At 44.7% G+C, this 16,399-nt stretch overlaps 1 protein-coding gene across 1 annotated transcript in view; it reads left to right on the forward strand.

Annotated features, from left to right (window-relative positions):
- Positions 1–3,475: 3,475 nt before the first annotated feature.
- The window catches only part of dthd1 (death domain containing 1), a 64,263-nt gene continuing 51,339 nt past the window's right edge, over positions 3,476–16,399 (forward strand). The window contains exons 1-2 of the mRNA XM_078559716.1: positions 3,476–3,767; positions 13,517–14,240. Coding sequence (XP_078415842.1) covers positions 3,476–3,767; positions 13,517–14,240 — 1,016 coding nt within the window. The remainder of the gene's footprint in view (positions 3,768–13,516; positions 14,241–16,399) is intronic.

The raw sequence follows: 16,399 nt of genomic DNA on the forward strand, positions 1-16,399 counted from the left end.
TTAAGAGGGCCAGCAACTATGTGCAGTACCGCACTGATCCAGATAGTCAAGCTGAGAGACCCATTGGGCTCAGGGGCCATCTTTGGATTCCCCCAAGTGGAGAGTATCATTGACTTTTTTAAAAATTTATTCTTTCATGGGGATGTGAGCATCGCTGGCAAGGCCAGCATTTGTTGCCCATCCTTAATTTCCCTTGAACTGGTGGCTTGCTAGGCCATTTCAGAGGGCAGATAAGAGTCAACCACATTGTGTAGGTCTGGAGTCACATGTCAGCCAGACCAGGTAAGGGTGGCAGATTTCTTTCCCTGAAGGACATTAGTGCTCCTAATGGGTTTTTACAACAATTGACAATGGTTTCATGGTCAGTATTACTGAAACTAGTTGGTAATTCAGGATTTTATTTTAAAAATTTAAATTCAACAAGCTGCTGTGGTGAGATTTGAACCTATGTCCCCAGGGCATTAGTCTGGGGACATAGGATTGTTAACCCAGCAACATTACCACTAAGCCACTGCTCCCCCTCTGATAGTGCACATGTAGCCATCAAGGCTCTCACAAACAACTGGTGACCTTCACTAAAGTAAAGGCTTTCCATTCTGTCAATACCTAACTGGTCTTTCACCACTGAGCACAGATCCTTCACATGTGTGCATGACTCCCTGCAAGTAGCCATGACGTCCAAATAATTCAGCAGTCCCAGGTCCCACAGCTTTTCCAAACTCCTGCCTGCCTTCAGGGGTGAGTACTGGGAGACTAATGTTACCCACAAGGGCATGTTTACTCAAGCCTGTGAGAAACCCATGCACGTTTGCAGATGGGAGGCACAACCCCTGCCATGGGTCGACCCAAGCGACAACGAGCTGGCCATTTACCTTTTAAAGATGCTATTCACATGCCTTAATCGATTCGGTGGAGCCCTTCAATATGTCCCAGCAAGGGTCTCGGGTATCGTGGTGGTCTGCTGTGCTTTGCACAGCCTGATACTGCAGAGGGAAGATACGTTGAATAATGAGGACATTGCTGATCGCGATGCTTCCTCTGATGATTGAGGGTGAAGAAGAGCCAGCTGACCATGCAATGCAAGATGAGGAACGCTTTGGATCACAGGCAAGGGGAAATGAGATATGTGCAAGATGACTCAGGATCTCCAATACACAGTCATTTCCTGTGACCCTTGTGCCTTTTCAGAAAGATTCAATTACAGCTTTATGTTTAATCAGCCCTACTGTCACCTCCTTCATTTTGCCTCCATCACCCAGTGCTCAGGTGCACAGCGCACTGTGGCAAGGCTAAGGAGCTGAATGGACATAGCTTTATCCTCCATTTCCAGGGCCTTGATGGAGGAAGGGCGTAGATGAAGTCGTACAGGGCGCCAAGAATTAGAATAAGAATCAGGAAGATTGAGTGAAAGACTTATTGAGGCACACACCAGAAAGGAACCTCAACATCCAATCACTTAAATTACCCATGACCCCCGAGTGCAGCGAGGTGCTCTTCCTAACTCTCTTACATGAGCTCTTATGTGGTGCTCCCGCTGTGCTTTCAGCTGAGGTGCAAGCAGGCTGCTGAGCTTTCTGCCCCTGGCTTGGGATGACCTCGGTGGTCTTCCTCTAGCTTCTTGAGGCCTGGAGAGCCCTGGCATGCTGAGGGGCTTATGCACGGGCACAAGACCCCCCTCCATTCTCATGGCAACCTGAGGCACTGGTGTCACTGGCAGAGAGGCTGTGGAGCCGCTTCGCACACTCTCACCCTGAGGGGAGCCCCGAGAAGCAGAAGGCAGCCACTCCTCCTCCCTTGCTAGTCGCGCTTGTACCATCCTGCTCATCTGAGCAGGACGAGGACCTGGCTCTAAGCACCTTTCCCCCTCTCACCTTGCCATTGCTGCATTGAGCTCATGGGCAAGGTGATGGCATGCAGGTGTGCAGCAGCCACCAACTGGCCTGCTGGGTCTGGCTCTCTATGGGGGTCACCAATCTCTTTATGGAGGAAGCTAAGTGCACACATGCTGGCGACATGATACACTCATGGCCTGCACGGACTCCTCCATCTTCCTCGCATGTCTGCACAGAGCCTCTGGAAGCTCCACAAGTTGTTCCATTTCCCCCTGCTGCAGCTGCAACAGTTGCCTTATTGCTGCCGATTCCAGAGGCCAGTCGTCAGCCTGAGGTTCAGCATGGACCTGGCCTCCGGCAGTCTGCTGACTGTAAGTGGTCCTTGGCTGTCACAGCCTCTATCAACTGCCCAGGCACATCTGTGATGTGTTCACCAGGCTCTGACCCTGGATCTACTTGCAGGAGCATACCCACCAATGTGAAAATATCTGCACTGGTGGAAGGTGCTTGGGAATGATGTGTTGCTGCACCCTCTGAGAATCTCTCCCCTTCCTCAGAGGTGGTGACTGTCCCCCAGCCTCCCAATGTCTTCTGGCCTCAGATTGAATCTGAGTTGCATGAGAGAACATCCACATACATGGGCTATGGTGTCAGCCATGGCTTGGGCTGTGCTCTTGCCTCTGGGTTCAAATCCACCTTCAGGGCTTGAGCACAAAAACCAAGGCTGACACTCCAGTGTATTGCTGAGGGAATTCTGTGCTGTCTTTTGCATGGGATGTTAAATGTTAATCTGCCTGCTTGAGTGCATACAAAAGATCCTATGGCACTATTCTGAAGAAGGGGAGTGTAGCTAACCCCGGTGTCTTGCCCAATATTTATCCCTCAAGGTGGGGGGTGCGGGATGTGGGATTCTGCTAGTACCAAGCAGCTGAGTGGGATGAAGACACCCATCCTCTTGCGGATCTCCTCCACCAGGACCTCTTCAATGCTGCATCCAATAAAAGGGTAGTCCTGGAAGCTTCACCTGCCATCTTCAGAATTACTTTGGCACAAAGGAGCTAAGTTGCAAAATGTCTTTAAATAGCGTTAGAAGTGTTTAATACTCACTGTCCTAATTAGGTGAGTTGCCAATTAGCAGCACGGTGAGTACTCGCAGCTTCTCTATTTAATGATAATGAAGGCCCATGATCAATGTCACCCTCTAATTGGTGCCCACATAATTATTTACATATTGTTCGCACAGTGCTGATTCTGGGCCTGAATTCTTACCCCAATTTATCGAAGGTTACAGGTCGAATGTTGTACTCATATCGGAACACTGACAATGTTTACTTTTTTCCTTTGAAAGAAAGCATATCTCTCTTCAACTATGCTAGGTTAATCTACGAAGCCTTCAAAGCCCAATATCAAGAGCCAAACCATAAAGTGTCCCACCTTCCAGTCACCTCGGTAACATTTATCTGCAGGAAGTAGAGCACAACAGTCAACAGCAAGGAAGAGAACCATTAAGAGGCACTTCAGTTAGTGAATATCACACTATATTTAGTAATTAATCCAAGTTATAGTTGTTTCAAGTTGTTGAGAGGCCCTATTTAAAAAGGTGACAACGATTCTCTGATCTTCAGTTCCAAGAGCTGTGAAGAATGGAGGAGGCTAAGTTTGGAAATGTATCCGAGCCAGGCAACATTTTCAATACAATTGGAATAATTCGGCAAAAAAATCGTGTCCTCAAGACTTTGCTTCAGGAGAAAGGGAAACTCTATGAGAATGATGAAGAGAATATTAAACAGAATCTTGATACCGTTTTGTTCCTAAGCAAACAGATTAGCACCGAACTGGTGGAAAAATTCAAAAGCGCGAAAGAGACACTGCAAACAACAACTGAAATCATCACTGCTCTATGTGATCCATACCGAGCAAATACGAGCCACAGAGGTAAGAACAAAACTATAAAATAGAACAATTTTGTAGTGACAAATGGAATAACTTTGTTTTATGTTTCATTCTTTGTTTGCAAAATAGGGTATTGCATTACAGTACAACACCTATTCCAGTTCCTCAAACTTGCTGTACTCACCAAAAATGATCTTATTGTAATCTACCAGTGCAGAGCATGGAAATGATTTGCCAACAGTTCTGCATGTCCCACCTTTGATAGCTATTGTATTGTTACCGCTCTGATGTGAGGCACTTATAGTGTTTCACTGCCAGTGGGTCTTTTCAGGGTAGATTCTATTCTGGGATAAAAACAAAGAAAGCTGGAAAACTCAGCAGATGATGTAGCATCTGTAAGAGAAACATAGTTAATGGGTGGAGTTGTCCCAGTTTTGCACTAAATGCAGTAGTGAGTGGGGAAACGATGTGATCAGTGATGCTGTTGGACAAAGGATCAGGTGCTTTGAAAGTTTCATGGCTGCATCTCCATGATATGACTCTGATCACAGAGTGCAAGCGAGCTGCCCTCGGCCAGACAGGAGTAAGATATTCACAGAGGCTGAGTGAAGATCTGTGGAGTGTCCTCACTGCATGTCGTCATCATCCTCCTGCAATTGAGCGACTATTTGGGCCTCCACTGTGTCTTCATGACAGGAGCATTATCACAGCGGGTATGTGCGCTGCCATAAGCCAGACTAGAGTCAAACGTTCATAGATGCAATGTGAGGATCTATGGTGTCCTCTCATTGCATGTCGTCATCATCCTCCACAAATCTAGCAGCTATAAAGGCTTCCTAAGCACGTCTGCCTCATCTAGCCAGTGCCAGAGCCTCATTTCAAGGACCTTCTCACCTTCATCCCCGTGGACATCCCCCTCATCCGTGGAGACCTCCAGCTCCTCCATCTCCTCCTCAGCCAGCTCATCTCCCCGTTGCAGCGCCAGGTTGTAAAGCAGCTGGTGACAACGATGCGTGACACCCTGTGTGGATTATATTGCAGGGCTCCACCAGACCGGTCCAGGCAACAGGACCTCATTTTCAACATCTTGATGCTTTGCTCCACCAGGTTGCAAGTTCAGCATGAGCTCTGTTGCAGTCTGAGGCCGCCGCACGGGTGTCATCAGCTATGGCCTCTGTGGGTAACCCTTGTCCTCGATGAGACCTCCCTGCAGCCTCTGTGGACGCTGGAAGAGGTCAGGGGTCTGTGACTGGCTAAGAATGTAGGAGTCATACATAATCCCTGGAAATCGTGCACAGACCTGCAGGATGTATTGGTGGTGGTTGCACACCAGCTTCACATTCAGTGCATGGAATCCCTTGAGGTTGACATAGTTGACCACGTGTTGCGATGGAGATGTGAACACCACATGAGTGCAGTCGATGGCACCCTGTACCTGTGTGAAGCCCAGGGCCTGGGCAAATCCAATCGTTCTTGCATCCTGGCCTTCCTGGTACTGGACGAAATGTACAAAGTTGTTGTCCTTGCAAAGATGGCGTCCGTGACCTCATGGATGAATGTGTGAGTGGAAACTTGTGATATACCACACAGGTCACCTATGGAGCCCTGGCACGGAAATTGAGTGCAGCTGTCACTTTCACAGCCACTGGCAGTGGAAACCCTCCATGTCCACGTGGTGTCAAATCCTGCAGTAGCTGGCAGGTGTGACCAACCAGTTCGCTGGACATGCACAGTCTTCAGCGACACTGGTTCTCGGTCACCTGCAGGAATGAAAGATAGCGTCTATATACACCCTGGGTCTAACGAGGCACTGACCAGCGAAGGCATGCTGAGGCTCGTCAGCAGCATGTGCAGGAGCATGTGAGGGTGCTGCTCATCTCCCTGCGCACCCAGGTGCCTCAGTCGCTCTCTTCCCTGTCATCTTTGCTCTCTGTATGCCACGAGGCATACAGCTAGTTCACTAGGCCCCATGCTCCTGAGATACTTCTCCTGAAGGATGAAGGCGAGAGATGCGCGGGTTAGCTTGGGTGTTCTAAGAACCTGCCCTGGTTAAATATGAAGGCCCCTTAATGCATCGCGGAGAGTGCTGGCCACCACTTGGATGGCCAAAGTTTAGTGTGCTGCATGGCTGCCTGAGACCCCACCCTCCAACTCCCCCCTCCACCTGACTGATTGGCGGTAGTTTTGCCCATTGCTCTCAGCTCAGGCGCAGACATTCTCCTAGCCTGCACTGCAAGGCTGCGCTGTTAGCTTGAATCATGGGGGAGACTAGTCCAAACTGGGATGATGACATTGCAAGGGGCTGTGAGCGCCTCCAGCAGCGACTGTTCCATGACCAGCTTTAGCAAGGAAATTGCACAATGTGCCCAGTTGTCCAATGGTTCTGCAGCCCACTAAAACGCTCATTAGTTTGCAGCCTGTGCCCGAGGGGTGAAAAGCTCTGGAGCACTTAGTGGCACTTTCATGCCTCTGCGATGCTTGAGTGGGCAGATAAGCTAGAGACCTGACTCCACACATGTCATTATGGTTGCGTCTGAACTGTCTCAGCTGTTGTGAAACACGCCAATGTGCAATCGCGCCGACGTGGCCGGGCAATCCAGTGTGGGGGGTTGACACCGGCGGGCTGGGGTTATAATGATGTGCAGATGTATTACAATAAGGTTCCTGACGTCTGATGGCAGGAAATGCGGCCCTCCATTGATTTGTGAGCGGACAATTGCAAACTGGTTTCATGACGTCGTGAAACCGATTTCTGGCCTTATCGCCATATTGTCCGCTCACGCTGCCGAACATGCCCAACACCAGCGGGCACAGAAAATTCCACTCAATGTTTCAGGTCAATGACTTTTCATCAGTACTCTTCTGATGAAAAGAGTTTTGATCAAAGGTTATTGACTGAAATGTTAACTCTGTTTGTCTCCACAGATATTGTCTGACCTGCTGAAATTCTCCAGCTTCTTTTTGTTCTTATTTCAGATTTCCTGCATCCGTATATTTGGCTTTTCTATTCTGAGGCCCCTGATTGGTCCCTTACCAATTGACTGCTCCTCAAGTATCCCATGTCTATGACAAGAAAGGTTCATACTATTTTCATGTCACGGGCCATTTGTATGACCTTCTGTGACCTTTCGGATAACTCCGCAGATCTCCCAACATCTCTACATTCGATTTATCCTGCATAGTATAGACCATGAAGGGCAAAAGGGGATGTGTAAGTGCAGGGTTTTATTGCTTTAAGTTTTTATTTGCATTTGCACTTGTGCCATGTATGCACATATTCCTTGTCGTGGAGGAGGTAAATAAGCTGCTTTGTTGCCTATTTGATTCCAAGCATTTTGGCAACGGAAGGTTGGAGCCAGTTGGACATTAATTGTCAGACCTGGTAACCTGATACCTGAGCAAAGCAGATTCACATTGTCTTGTAGTGCTGTTGCCAAGCAGTTTCATTGAAGCACCCGGAGAGATGGGACTGCCACTGGAGGTTAGGATACTTCAAACTTGAACCCAGATAGCCAATGCTGTCACAAACTTTCCTGGCTGAACAAGTAGCAGGAAGCTTCCTGTTTGTGGTGTACGTTAATGATTTAAATGTGAATATAGGAGGTATGATCAGTAAGTTTGCAGATGACATGAAAATTGGTGGGGTCGTAAATATTGAGGAGGAAAGCCTTAGATTACAGGACGATATAGATGGGCTGGTGAGGTGGACAGAGCAGTGGCAAATGGAATTTAACCCTGAGAAGTGTGAGGTGATGCATTTTGGGAGGACTAACATAGCAAGGGAATACACAATGAATGGTAGGACCCAAGGAAGTACAGAAGATCAGAGGAACCTTGGTGTACATATTCATAGGTCCCTGAAGGCAGCAGCGCAGGTAGTAAAGGTGGTTAAGAAGGCATGTGGGATGCTTGCCTTTATTAGCCGAGACGTAGAGTATAAGAGTAGGGAGGTTATGTTGGAGCTGTATAAAACGCTAGTTAGGCCACAGCTGGAGTACTGTGTGCAGCTCTGGTCGCCACACTATAGGAAGGATGTGATTGCACTGGAGCGGGTGCAGACGAGATTCACCAGGATGTTGCCTGGGCTGGAGCATTTCAGCTCTGAAGAGACTGGATAGGCTAGGGTTGTTTTCCTTAGAGCAGAGAAGGCTGAGGGGAGACTTGATAGAGGTATACAAAATTTTGAGGGGCATAGATAAGGTAGATAGGAAGACATTTAGCAGACTCCCCTTAGCAGAGGTGTCAATAACCAGGGGGCATAGATTTAAGGTAAGGGGAAGGAGGTTTAGAGGGGATTTGAGGAAAATCTTTTTCACCCAGAGGGTGGGGGGGTATCTGGAACTCACTGCCTGAGAGGATGGTAGAGGCAGGAACCCTCACAACATTTAAGAAGTATTTAGATAAGCACTTGAAACGCCATAGCATACAGCGCTACGGGCCAAGTGCTGGAAAATGGGATTAGAATAGATAGGTGCTTGATGGCCGGCACAGATACGATGAGCTGAAGGGCCTGTTACTGTGCTGTATAACTCTATGACTCTATGACTTTATGACTTAACAATGCTCTGTACTGACAAATTATTACAGTTTAGCCTGTTAAACATTAGCAGTGCACATATGCACGCTCAAGGAAATCTAATCTTGGCTCTTTCCAACTCTTGTCTAAGTTCTTTGAATTTAGGTAAGTGAGTGATCAGGATAGTTGGGGTTTACTCATAGAGATTTTGTTTTGGAGGCTCTTAATCATGGTAATAAATTGCAGTATCTGTTAAAGACCTACCATAAAATGTAAGGGCAGGGCTCCAGCACACCTGGCCAATCACAATGCTTTGTTTAGGTGGCCGGAGCAGCTTGCAATACATAGAAAGAAAGAAGTAACTTTCACTTATATGGTGACTTTCACAACCTCAGATGCTTTGCAACCAATTAATTACTCTTTGATGCATCAGCACTGTTATAATGTAGGGGAATGCAGCAGCCAATTTGTATATAGTAAGATGTCCAAACAGCAATGTGATAAATGACCAAGTACATTGTGCTGCTTCATGCTCTCGTCGGGACCTGGAAAAATTTATTAATTTTGCTTCCAATCTCCACCCCTCCATCATCTTCACATGGTCCATCTCTGACACTTCTCTTCCCTTCCTTGACCTCTCTGTCTCAATTTCTGATGATAGACTGTCCACCAATATCCATTACAAGCCTACCGACTCCCACAGCTACCTCGACTACAGCTCCTCACACCCCGCTTCTTGTAAAGACTCCATCCCATTCTCTCAGTTCCTTCGCCTCCGTCGCATCTGTTCTGATGACGCTACCTTCAAAAACAGCTCCTCTGACATGTCCTCCTTCTTCCTTAACCGAGGTTTTCCATCCACGGTCGTTGACAGGGCCCTCAACCGTGTCCGGCCCATATTCCGCGCATCCTCCCTCATGCCTTCTCCTCCTTCCCAGAAACATGATAGGGTCCCCCTTGTCCTCACTTATCACCCCACCAGCCTCCGCATTCAAAGGATCATCCTCCGCCATTTCCGCCAACTCCAGCATGATGCCACCACACACATCTTCCCTTCACCCCCCCTGACGGCATTCCGTAGGGATCGTTCCCTCCGGGACACCCTGGTCCACTCCTCCATCACCCCCTACTCCTCAACCCCCAATTATGGCACCTCCCCATGCCCACACAGAAGATGCAACACCTGCCCCTTCACTTCCTCTCTCCTCACTGTCCAAGGGCCCAAACACTCCTTTCAAGTGAAGCAGCATTTCACTTGCATTTCCCCTAACTTAGTCTACTGCATTCGTTACTCCCAATGCGGTCTCCTCTACATTGGAGAGACCAAACGCAAACTGGGCGACCGTTTTGCGGAACACCTGCGGTCTGTCCGCAAGAAAGACCCAAACCTCCCTGTCGCTTGCCATTTTAACACTCCACCCTGTTCTCTTGCCCACATGTGTGTCCTTGGCTTGCTGCATTGTTCCAGTGAAGCCCAACGCAAACTGGAGGAACAGCACCTCATCTTCCGACTAGGCACTTTACAGCCTTCCGGGCTGAATATTGAATTCAACAACTTTAGATCTTAAACTCCCCCTCCCCCCATCCCCACCCCGTTTCTTCACCCCCCCCCCCAACCCCCGCTTTTTTTTCAATAATTTATATAGATTCTTCTTTCCCCACCTATTTCCATTATTTTTAAATCTAAAACTAAAACCTTGTTAGTCTTTCCACCCCACCCCCACTAGAGCTGTACTTTGAATATCCTGTCTTCCATTCTTAATTAGCACTTTTCTTAGACAAATATCACCACCTTCAACACCTCTTTGACCCTTTTGTCTGTGACATCTTTTGATTAGCTGCTCATCTCCACAATCACCACACCCTCAATGTCTCTCTCTCTCCCCCCACCTCCCCCCACCACCCCCCCACAACCTTAAACCAGTTTATATTTCTCCCTTCTTCTAACTATGCTTCAGTTCTGCCGAAGGGCCATGAAGGCTCGAAACGTTAACTGATTTCTTCTCCGCTGATGCTGCCAGACCTGCTGAGTTTTTCCTGGTAATTCTGTTTTTGTTTTGGATTTCCAGCATCCGCAGTAGCTTTTAGCTTTTTGTTTTTACATTGTTTTTGTGATGTTGGTTGAAGGATAGATGCTGGTGAGCACATCAAGAGAATTCCTCTCCTCTTTGAATATTGCCATATGAGCATACATGATCACCTGAAAGGGTAGTTGGAGTTTTGATTTTCCATTTCAACCAAAAGACAGGACTTCTGGCAATGCAGTAGTCCCTCAGTATCAACCAGGATTATGCACTCAAGACCTGCAGTGGGGCTTGAACCTACAAACCTTCTCACTCAGAGCCAAGCTGGCACATATATGCTATCTCATAATATATGATAGAAGGTTTACTCCAGGCATGTGAGATAATGGCATGAAGTTTCCTGTATCATATTCATGAAAAGATTACACTGAAATTTAAGCTGGTTTCTGCACCAATCTTGCCTGTGGGAAATTCCCTGCATATCATTTACCTATTGCAACCTGAGCATCACCTATTGTTGATTATTTGTGATTCACTTGTAGATACTCAATAAGCAATTTTTAAGTGGTTTATTCTGCTCAGAAATTTTTTTAAAATTGGCCTCTATCTTTCGTCCTGGATGGAAACACAGCAAAGCTTGCTCCTGCTTCTAGGCTTATCTGCCTAGAAGCAGCAGTAAACAGGTGCAGATATTTTAATGAATCGACTTTTCACCCAAGGCAGCCCGCCCATTAAAATCATGCCAGTATTAATGTAAATGGATGTGTGCGAACGGTTGGGGAGGCAATTGGAAATGTCTTGGTTGGGAGGGGGTCAGGAGAGGCCTAGGTTTCCTTTCACAATCTGCAGCAGCACTCTGGTCTCCCTTGCTACAAGGAAACTGAAATAAAACTTAGCTTATTAGGCTTCTTCTGCTTTTGCCCACATTCACCTTTGTGGTGTTCATTCCAACAGAATTAAAGCAAAAAGCCAAAGCCCGAATTATTCAGTGTTAGCTTTTGAGGTTAGCAACTCAACCAGATGTAGTTCCACTGTTGATTTATATTGGCCGGGAAATCTCTCAAAGCAGCTCCTGCTCTGAAAAAATTCCCAGCCAGCGTGCTGCTGCACTGGTGTTTTCACTCTGTCAGTACCTCCTGCCATTGAGCCACTCTTCAGAGCCTCTTGTTTCTCCTACTCCCCTTCCTGCTCCATTATTAAGTAGAACAGGGAAGTGCCCAATGGGGACATTCCAGCTGCTTAGTCCTCCTAGATATTTTGTGGAGGGTGGGTAGCAGTGGCACAAAACATTTTGGGTGCTCTGAGACTGATAGCACTTTACATTACCGAGAATTACCTTGTGTTTACAGCACAGAAACAGGACCAACAGATCAATGCTGGTGTTTATGATCCTCCCAGCTTATTGCATCTAACCTGATCAGCAAATCATTCTACTCCGAATTAAGAAATTTCACTTGAACACCTTTCGTCAATTTTAGTGCGGATCTCAGTAAGAAATTTTTTAAATCACAAAGAATATTGGTGCCAAATTTCAGTTGCACTGATACCAGATGACCTTGAGCCTTGATTTGCCTAATGTCCAAACATAGACATATACCTGTGCATTATTTGTATAAGTGCAGGTCTTTAACATAGGGTGAAGTGATGGTAAAGGAGATATTTCACCGCACTTACCTTGGAAGCATGCAAGCTAATGAGGAAGTTTGCATATACCACTGTTTTGGCATTACTCAGTTATTCACAAATGTCCCTTGGAAAAATATGGCATAGGGTTGCTCTTATGTCATAATTATGCAGAAAATTCCAGGCAAAATTGCCCAAAACTGCTGTCCTTCAGCTACTGATTGTTTAAATCAAACAGGTGTCTGACTCAGTCATAACATTTAGGGAGTGTTCGGTGCAACTATGGCAACTTACTCACTGTGCCTGTAAACAGCCAGATAACATAATCCTCACTGGCAGGAGGTGACTCACAAACAACCTTGTAAAACTGACCGCAAACATATAAATAGAGTAGACTTGAGCAAATAGCACTACTCAGCATTGGCCTAACAAAGCCTGACACATATACTCCTTATTTGAGCCCTCATCTGTGACTAACAGGTGGTAATAACAGGGCCTCCTAGGTGCGACAATTCACTATTCCACACCATGCGACAAACAATGACCATTATTCAAATAACAACATTCTACACATAATAGTCGTGGTTTGTTTTTAATTTTTTTCTGCTTTAACCTAAGCCAAGGAAGTACTTTTGAAGTGTAGTCACTGAAATCAGATAGGAAACACAGTGGCCAGTTTGCAAAAGGAGCTCCCACAAACAACAATACGGTATTAACTAGATAATCTGTTTAGATGATAGACTCCCGAAGTTCCCAGATAATTCAAAAAAGTTGCAAGGCTTGAACATATTCAGATTGGGAGCCGATAGTTCCCCATTGCTTTTACCATGGCAAAGCCTCGGCCAATCAAGAGTCGACTTGCCAATCAATCAGCACCCTTCTTCTGTAATATAAATTGTTATGGTTGTTTGAAATTTGGCATTCTTGCATTTGTCCTGATGAGTGCAAGATGAAAATCTCCATCAAAATGTCTCCCTTTTCAGCAATATTCAAGTCCAGCCACTGCCCTTCTTCAAAATCATATCATGGGATCTATTATGCCAACCTGAGAAGGCCTTGGTTTAACATCTCATCCAGAAACCAGTGCCTCAGACAGGGCAGCACTCCTTCAGTACTACACTGGAGTGTCAGCCTTGATTTTGCAATCAAGTCTTTGAAATGGGATTTAACTTTATGACCTTCTGCCACAAATATAGAAATGCTACCAATTAGTCAAGGCTAACACAAGGACTGAATATCAGGGGTGGGATATAAGGATAGTTTACTACTTTTTATGCATGTGGTAATTGATTTGCAGGATTAGTTACCCAGAAGATGATTAAGAGGAACAATATAAGTAAATTTAATGTTTATGTTTCTTAATGGAGAAAAGATATAATGAGAGAGTGCAATTAAGTTTTGATTGATGAAAGTGAAATAGGATTGCCAGGGAAAATAGATCTTTTCTGTTCAAAAGGAAGTGTGGCCAGAAAGTTCCTGACAGCTGATCCTATTCCGTCACACTTCCAGCAAAGCTACAGTGGAAGAGCAGGAACAGCTAAATGGAAATTGATGGTTTATGTTCTAATTATGGGAAACAAATATCAATTGTCTGATTAACTCTTGCTTTTCCAATTGTCTTTTTACAGTAACTGCCGCTCATTTCAATTACCTGGAAAGGACTAATAATTTTCTAAACCATATTATCATAAGTTTTAAAAGTGCAGAAAACAATCTGTATAATATCAACTGCCGCACAAATAAGGATGTACAAACTCCCCGTGCCTCGGAACAAAATCGGGGATTATCCAACTCAGAACTTGTCCAGCAAAATGGAAATGCAAAAGGAGAGGAAAGTAGGAAAGTTGAAGGAAACCTTCAAACACCTCCTAGTAATTCCAAAAATAATCAGCTAATTGTTGAGGTTAAGAATTGCAGCTTGGGAAGAGAAAAGGGAAGCTGTCTTCAAGTCTCCAGCTGTAGCAATTTTCAACCAGTCCAAGATGAAGGAACTGAGAAAGGACACATTATAGGAATTAAAGATGATTATTTTCAGGCAGCAGATGTGTGCTCTCAAAGCCAAAAGGGAGTGAAGAACCAGCCAGGAATTCAGTCATCAGATGAAATGAAAGATCAGCGTAGAGTAACAAAGGAAATGAATTGCAGCATTGAAGTCAAGGACACTGATGAAATTTTAAAATCTGGGTCAGTAGGTAATAAATGTGGAAGTAAGGAAATTCATCTCACTGCTGTGTCAGAAACTAGTGGAGCCGATGAAAAAATATTGAACAAATTAAATGATAAAAATGAGATTACTGAATGTCCAGCTGAAGCTGTGAAAATCGAAGACCCAAGAGGCTGGTCCCAAAGAGAGTAAGCATCATTCAATCCAGTTCAATTACATTTCATTGACACTGTAGAAGTAATGAGTGTTTCTGGATGCTTAAGCATTTCACATAGCCTTTGGCTTGCCTACATTACTATAAAAATGAATACCATCTTCTATTTCATCAAAGATTTCCATACTTTTATTTAATTAAGATGGGGATGAAATTTTAAAATGAAATTTACTGATAAAATCTTAAGGTACATGATATTATTAAATAATTCTCTGCATCGTACTTTCTAATGAAATAATTGTAATCCCAAAGAAACCTCCAAAACCCTTATTTTAATGGACCAGTTTCCCCAGGGCAGTTGATTGCTCTGCCTGCATGTTGAGCCTCCAATTCAAGCTACACTGGATGCTGGAGAAGCAATGGTGTTCATTGTGCCCAGCATTGCTATGGATATAAATTCAGAAATAACATCACATGCCATCACTTCCAAACTTGAGGCTGCCTGCCCACAAGTAGCCCACAAATCATGACAGGCAGAAAAAATTCTGGCAAAAAAGAGCCGCCATAATGTTCACTCTCACCCACCAGAAATTCGACCTCAACTCTCTTTCCAGAATTTTTCAACTCAAGTATCATTATAATATGAAAGGTACACCTGGCACATCATGCGCCACCTTTGTGGTGACAGTAGGAGCACTCTCACCCCTGAGTTAGAATGGGTTCAAGTCTCAAAACTTGACTATAACATCTAGTCTGACGTAACAGTACTTGGGGAGTCTGGCACTGTCAAAGGTGCTGTCTTTCAAATATGTTAAACTGAAGCTCCACCTGCCTTTTCAAGTGGAAGTAAACGATCTCAGGGAAATTTTGAATTAGCATAGAGGTGCCCTGCCAGAATATATCCCTCCATTAATCATTAAAGCACGGATTATCAGGTCATTATCAGATTGCTGATTGTGGGTGCATGCTATATGCAAACTGGCTGCTGTGCTTCCGACATGACAACAGTGACTACACTTCAAAAAATACTTCATTGGTTGTAAAACTCTTTGGAAAAGCCTGAAGTTATGAAAGGTGCTACACAAAGGCATTTTTCTTTCTGATTTGTTTTTCATTTTAACATTTTGACTGTTGTGCTTTGTTGTTCTGGCATTTTCTTTCTTTTTTAATTAAGAATCTTAAACTTAAACAGGGACAATTTCTTATATATGAGGGGAAAGATGACTAAGTTTGATTGGGTAGTAGACTAAAAGGTATGGCAATAAATAAACAGAGGGAAACATTTAAAGAAACGATTTAAAATATTCAACAAAAGTACATTCCATTAAAAAAAACTCAACAAACGCTTACTTGTTACGATCTCTTAGAGACCAATAACTTTAAAAAAAGAGATTATGAATTTCCTAGTGACGTACGCAATGATCACACAAGATTTTAAGTTGTAAGATTTTCACTGTGACAAACAAACTGAAATCGACATCGATTAAACATTGTATAGGAGGTAATTAATACACTAAACTACAGAAAAAGTATTTCTTAGTAACTTCTTAATACAACTCAAAACCCCGTGCTGAGTTTATACTCTTATCCTAGTGTCCTTTAAAACAAAATCCCCTTCCCTCAACTCTTTTAGCATACTTGAATGGGCTTCCCATTGCAAGGTATCCTTTGGTGATTTTGTGGTCTTATACTCTTCAATAGCATTGTTTCTTGAACATGGGTTCCATCCACACCAACTGTCTGCTTGGTGGTTAACCTAAAAGTAGCCCTTTTCTTCTGCTTGGCATTGTAAAACTGCTGTGAGACCTCTTCTCCAAAGCTTTGACTGCCTCTGGGAGTCTGTGAGTCTGTAAGCAGCAAGAACAGCTGCCTTCTCTTCTGTATTAAGGTATTAAAGCTGGCACCTTACCCTCAATAAGTTTTGACTTGGGCCCCTGTCCCCATGGCAACCAGGTTGCATGGGCTTGTCTCCAGGCAGGCTTCATATGAGGTCATACACCCCTCTCCACTACTGCATTATACCTTGAATTAGAGGAAATAGTTTAAAACATGACAGTCTTATAACACCCAGTGGTCATTGCAAGTTGAAGATCATATTAGATTAAAAGAAGAGGCTCATAATGCTGCCAAGAATAGTAGTATCTTGAAGATTAAGAGTGTTTTAGAAACCAGCAAAGGGCCACCAAAAAGGTG

The sequence above is a fragment of the Cetorhinus maximus genome, chromosome 1, assembly GCF_964194155.1.
Source record: "Cetorhinus maximus chromosome 1, sCetMax3.hap1.1, whole genome shotgun sequence".
NCBI lineage: Eukaryota > Metazoa > Chordata > Chondrichthyes > Lamniformes > Cetorhinidae > Cetorhinus > Cetorhinus maximus.